General features: G+C 37.4%; 1 protein-coding gene across 1 annotated transcript in view; it reads right to left on the bottom strand.

Annotated features, from left to right (window-relative positions):
* Positions 1 to 235: 235 nt before the first annotated feature.
* Positions 236 to 6,451, bottom strand: part of tuft1b (tuftelin 1b) — a 24,663-nt gene continuing 18,447 nt past the window's right edge. The window contains exons 5-11 of the mRNA XM_014009220.1: positions 4,945 to 5,016; positions 4,224 to 4,334; positions 2,523 to 2,746; positions 2,316 to 2,421; positions 2,083 to 2,166; positions 1,328 to 1,419; positions 236 to 1,236 (exon numbers count right to left, since the gene is read on the bottom strand). Coding sequence (XP_013864674.1) covers positions 1,164 to 1,236; positions 1,328 to 1,419; positions 2,083 to 2,166; positions 2,316 to 2,421; positions 2,523 to 2,746; positions 4,224 to 4,334; positions 4,945 to 5,016 — 762 coding nt within the window. The 3' untranslated portion in view covers positions 236 to 1,163. The remainder of the gene's footprint in view (positions 1,237 to 1,327; positions 1,420 to 2,082; positions 2,167 to 2,315; positions 2,422 to 2,522; positions 2,747 to 4,223; positions 4,335 to 4,944; positions 5,017 to 6,451) is intronic.

Genomic DNA, 6,451 nt, shown 5'->3' with positions numbered 1-6,451 from the left:
AAATTGATTTAAATGTATTAGGCTGCGCATACAAAACAACTCGTGTTAGCTGAGTTCAGTTATGATTATTATATGCAGAGTGTCGCACAATATTCATTAACATCTTCAGGAAAAGCTGTGTTTTACATACATTTTTTATTTTACCGTGGCCCCAATTCCTGTCCATACTTCATACATCCACCAGGTGGCAGTATAGTTTAGCGTAAAATGCAGCAACACACAAACTTGTAATGAATCAGATTATTAAATTTTTTATTATTTAAATAAAATCTACAATAAAGACTTGAGTGTATCTAGCTGTAGTTCACAGTAAAACAGAAATTTGTACAGAAAAAAAGCCACAAAGTTTATACAAACAATATAAAATGAGATTAGTTAAATAAAAGCACGGTAATTAAATATGTATCATTTTTGCACAATCAGGTCTGGACTAAATATAGATAACAAAAAAAAAAGCCTCAAATCTTGTTTTTAGCATAATCTAGGATAAGTCAAAATGTTATTATTAAATATGGATGTTTTTTCTGCACTGATCCACAAAAAAAGCATCAACTTTAAAAGAAAATCAAGTTTTTACACAGGGACATAATGACAAGCCTGCAATGAGGTGCAAAACACAGGAATTCAACCGTGACCCCTGAAGGAACTTTGTGGGAGGAGGAGGAGCTGAAGACCTTCAGAACACGATTATTTTTACTTTTAACCCACTTTAATGATGACAGCTTCCTAACAGCTTGTCTTTCACTCGGTGATGAAAAACAGCTCATTACCGTGATTGAAAATGATTTTTCTGTACAAGAGGCAACTTGAGGTTAACGTGAAGCTTCAGTGAACTGTGCTACTGTATCCTGAAGGCTTGTTGACAAAAGAACAAACTGCACAGACCTGTGTCTTTGTGAAACAGCCAAGAAATTCAGAACAATCTTTGCATTGCAAATGAGTTATTTTGCTTCGTTTATACAAGTTCTTGTGCTGTTTTATTGTTTTGTTTTCGACACAAAGATCTTGTATACAACACAGGTACACACATAGGTAAGGAGGTGAACAGTGAAGGAAAATATGAGGTTTGTTTTTAATCGCCGAGGTCCACTGTTTCTATACCAGCAGGTGGATAAATACATATTTACACAATAGTTTTCTGGTTGTTTCGAACGTTGATCCCATCAGGACTTGATCTCGATCACTTTGATGAACGGAAGGACTTTGTTGGTCGGTGAGGTCGGTGTCAGCGGTTTGCTGCACAAACATACAGAAATATAAAATGTTGATATTTGATTCTTGATTTTGATTTCTTAGCTTGATCACATTCGTAAAAACCACTCCTCACCTGTAAACAACCTCTGGCTTGTTTAGGCTGGACAAGGGTGGGGGGTCCTGACCTGCTAGCAAGTACTCCATGTGGTCTCGCATTTCCTTATTCTGAAAGAAATTAAAGACATTTACTGTGAAAGAGAATCGCAAACTGTGCTATTGTTCATTTGTCTATTGACTACTAACAAAAACCTGTGTTCTACAGTATATTTGATAATTAGGTCAAAGCTTATTTGTTCATTCATTTGCTTTTAAATCCTTCTTTTTCACATTTAAATCATTCAGTTGGGGACTATATAAAGTGGAACTGCAATACTTTGGTCTGAATTCCTCATTTTAACTCCACAAGCCTCTTTTCCGAGGTATGTCTCAGATCAACTTGTTTTGAGGCTGTCTAAACCAAAATGAGGTGCTTCACGCCCCGCCCCCCTCCAGCTCCCAGACTGGTTCGTTCCAGTTTGATAGAGGGGTTTATGACTATATAACAACATTAAACAATTCATTTTGAACTTTTTTATTTACTCTTTATTATTACTAGTGTTATTAGGGTTGTAAAATTGTGGGAAAATTTTTGATGGGAATTAAAATAAATTATTAGTAAGTTATGGAAATATGAGAATAAACCTGAAATTTAAAACCTGGAATTTTGTTTTAATGACTAAAATCACAAATAACATGAAAAAGGTTTGCCCTTAGAGTCTTTGGTATGATTTAAAAATAATAATAATAACAACGTATTGTTAATGAAAACACAAATGTGAGGATGCTGACCTCAGCGTCCAGGAAAGCCACTCGTTCCTTCAGGTCTCCGATGACTCGATCCCTCTCTTGGAGGACTATCCGTGAGTTCTGCAGCTGTGTAACAAAAAGAAAGAAGATGCTCAGGAAACATGTCTTTTCTAATTCCAGCAGCTGCAGCATCACAGGAACTTCTGGACTCCTCATTGTCGGCTTCCTGTGTGTTCGTTTCCACGAGAGGGAAACCTTTTTCTGTGCGTAAATACCTGCTCAATCATGAGGCGGATCTTCCTCTGCTGACTCTTCAGCATGTCGTCAAGGTGGTGAATCTTCTCCTTCAGGGCAGCCACCTCCTTCTCAAGTTCTGCACATCTGTAATCACATGAGACGACAGATTTTATTTATTCAAGCACAAAACAACACACTCCTTGAGAAAAACCTGAAAATATTCTGAAGACAGAATTCAGTCTCACCTCGTCTCACTTTCTGTCCCTTCTTCTCTGTTTGCTTTTATCTGCAGCATCTCCGCCTCCCCCGCCGCCATCTTGTCTTTCAGAAGGCCATTCTCAATCACCATGTTTCCCAGCAGCCTCTGCAGCTCCTCCACCTGTTCACTTTTCTCCGCTGCCTGCCGCTCCGCTGCCTGCAGTCGCTCTGACTGCTCAGCGAGGCGGAGGCGATATTCCTTTGACTCGGCCTGCAGGAAGAACCACAGAGAGAAGTTTGACTTCATGTGGAAACACATCTTGGTGCTTAAAGCTGAGTTCCTTGTGTTCAGCAGGGCTCTGGCCTCAGAGGTCATTTATGGTTTCTGGTTGGCTCAAACTCTGGTGATTTTTATGACGCTGACATCCTGAATGCATTTCAGACTGTAGCCAGAAACAACCTCAGCAGACTCCCAGACGTCCATGGTCCCATCTTTAATGGCTGCCTTTCTTCCTTCTAGCTACTATTTACCTACATTTAGTAACTGTTTTGTTACATTTAGCTAATAGCTACTGCTTAGTTAGTTTTAGTTTTTAGCTACTATTTGCTAATTTTAGCTTTTGAGTTTTATTTTGCTTCTTTTAGTCCTTAGCTAGCCTTTTGCTACATCATCTAGTAAATTACCGTTTCTTTTTTATTTGTTTCTTTAGTTAGTGTTTTTTTCTTTGAGCTACTGTTTTTCTACTTTTAGCTACTTTTTTGTTAGTTTTAGCTTTTAGCTACTATTTACCTACTTTTAGTAACGTTTTTGTACATTTAGCTAATAGCTATTGATTAGTTAGTTTTAGTTTTTAGCTATTTGCTACTTTTAGCTTTTGCGTTTTATTTTGCTTCTCTTAGTCTTTAGCTAGCCTTTTGCTACAACATCTAGTAAATTACCGTTGCTTTTTTATTTGTTTTTTAGTTAGTATTTTCTTCTTTGAGCTACTGTTTTTCTACTTTTAGCTATTTTTTGTTAGATTTAGCTTTTAGCTACTATTTGATATTTTTAGCTTTTGGTTATTGTTTTGTTTTATTTAGTCTTCAGCCTTTTGCTACCATTACATATCACCTAAACTTTTGCTGTTTTTAGATTTAACTAGCGATTTTCTTCTTTCAACTAATATTTTGCTACTGYTTAGTTAGATTTAGCTTTTAGCTACTATTTGATATTTTTAGCTTTTGGTTATTATTTTTGCCTTTTTTTAGTTTGGCATTTTGCTACCCTATTATATTAGCTAAATTTTTGCTGTGTTTGACTTGGATTTTTCTTCTTTTAGCTACTGTTTCCTTTTACCTTGTTTCTGCTTTTATTTATTAGTTTACTTTTTTTAGCTTCCTCAGYAAAGTTCATTTCACATCATTGCATTTTTGCAGAACATATATTTTTTACAGTATTAAATAAATAAAATAAATCAAGCCGAGTCAGGCTTTAGAATCAGTGGTGTCATGTTTTTATCTGTTGTATCTCATTGATTTTGTTGGTCCTGCTAACACAATACAGAGGGAACAGATGATCCCAAGACAAATGTTGGACTTGTCCCAACAGATGCTTTTCAAAGACCCAAAAGGTGGATCATGAAAGGATGAGTGATTACATCCAAAGATAACAATGTTAGACGGCGATTAAAGCAACATGAGATCAGCAGAGGGGTGAGTCACGACTGCAGGCGGGTAAAACGTCATAATACTCATCTCCTGAAACCGACCTCCAGTCTGTCCCGTTCCTCCTGATGCCGCTTCTCCATCTCCTTCAGCTGCGCGTAGAGACGCCGGGTGGCCTCCCTGAGCCTCGTGCTCTCCTCCTGGTTGTCTTCGAGCTGTGAGAGCAGGAACACAACGAGCTTAATTAAACTTAACCCCACAAACAAAGGCAGGAGTTAACAAGCAGGGAATAAGTCCAGCCTTGGGTAATAAAAATACCTTGGCAGGAAGATTTTCGCTGTTCAAACATAATCTTCTTTTTCTAAACTGTTGTACTTAAGTGGGAAGAATAATGGCACTTTACATAGCTGTAAAATGTGACACCACGCAGGAAGGGGGGCCGTGTAAACCGAACCAGGCTTACCTGAGTACAACACAAACAGGGCACCTGATATGGACACCCACACACACCCAAACCCGCCCTGCTTCAACACCACTTCTCTGGCAGATAAAGGTGTGGTGTTACAGCAAAATGAAGTGCTGAGTCTAGATAACTCATGGGAAATCTATTACATTCKTGTTTCAGCTGAGTGATGTAATAAGCCCCATTATAGCTGCGTGAGAAAAAYGCTGCCTCCATTACCAAAAAAGAATTCTTTCATTTTAAAATAAAAAGTTGAGCATTCAAAACTAGTCGCTGTTGAAGCTGATGTATAAGTTAATTTATTATGCAAAATAATCAACTTTAAGAACATGGCGGAAAATGTTGACATGAGATGAACGTACCTGAGTGATGTTTTCGTTGGAGACATCTGATTGGCTGAGGGGTGCGCTCACTTTGAAGCCATTAGCTGGATACTAAACGTAGCAGAGCAATGAAGAGGAAGAGGAAGTGTTCAATTTCTACATTAAGACTTGAAATATGCAAAAGTCATGGCAAGAAAAAAAAAATTAAAACCCATTTGTATAAAGTGCAACAATAAAGTATAAAAACAACAAAAGCAGAGGGAGTTTGTTGAGGACACACAAACTACTATTTTCCTCTCAACTCACATGATGAACAAGAAGCTCAAATTTTATTTTCTCAGCTTCAGAGTCAAAATATAATCGTGTGAACACAGCTGTTGTCTTAGGAATGATCACAGGACAGTGACTCTTCCTCTCAGGAAGGTGAGAGCAGCTCTCACGACACGGCTTGAATGGCCTGGACCTATTGCTTTAAGGGGCGTGTGTGTGTGTGTGTGTGTGTGGGGGTGTGTGTGTGTGTGTGTGTGTGTGTGTGGGGGGGGGGGGGTATGCAACATATATTTTTTTAGCTTAACATCATGTTATAATGTCATTCCCTCTTCGAAAACTATGCAGTGTGTTGCTTTGACTCATTCATGCATGTTTGAAAATGGGCTGAAGTGGGAGTGTGGGAAACGGTAGGAGGTCCTTAAAGAGATAGTCAAAATAATTTTTGATAAAAACACCATTTTCATAACAACTGAAGTTAACATTGTTACTTGATTGTAGTATAGAATTGAACTGTGTGCCTGGAAAATACATAATAATCTATGGTAACATTAAAATAGTTTAGTTGTAGCTTTTAGCTACTATTTAATTTTAAGTTTCTGTTATCATGTTGTTTCTTTGAGTCATTAGCTAAACTTTTGCTATAATTAGCTCTTAAGAAACGTTTTGCTTTTTTAGTTTTAACTAGCATTTTTCATCTTTTAGCTACATTTTGCGACTTTTAGTGTTTAGATTCTGTATAGTTAGATTTAGCTTTTAGCTACTATTTGCTACTTTTAGCTTTTAGGTTGTATTTAGCTTCTTTCAGTCTTCAGGTAACCTTTTGCTAACATTATTTATAAGCTAACCTTTTGATTTTTTTATTATTTAGCTAGCATTTCTATGCTTTTAGCTAATGTTTTTCTACTAGTTTTCAGCTACTGTTTTGTTGTTTTTAGCTACTCTTTGCTACTGTTAGATTTTTTTATTGTTTTGTTTCTTTGAGTCTTTAGCTTCTTCTTTTAGCTAATGTTTTGCTATGATAACGTTAAAATATTTAAGGATTCTGAAAATTATGGAAATGCTCTGCAAGCATGAGACAAAGTTGAAAACAGACATTACTCAATAGAAAATTCCTACATGAGATCAGGAACTCTAATGGTGCGTTCACACCGAACGCGATTTCAGCGTCAGGAGCAGCAGGTTTACATACAAAGTCTATGGTGGATGCGCTTCAAGCAACGTCGGGAAGTTCTGCGGCGCCTCAAGCGCGATTGGAGCAGCACGATTTGAACGATTT

This window comes from Austrofundulus limnaeus, unplaced genomic scaffold, assembly GCF_001266775.1.
Source record: "Austrofundulus limnaeus strain Quisiro unplaced genomic scaffold, Austrofundulus_limnaeus-1.0 Scaffold56, whole genome shotgun sequence".
Classification (NCBI taxonomy): Eukaryota; Metazoa; Chordata; class Actinopteri; order Cyprinodontiformes; family Rivulidae; genus Austrofundulus; species Austrofundulus limnaeus.
This window is presented reverse-complemented; position numbering and strand designations above follow the sequence as displayed.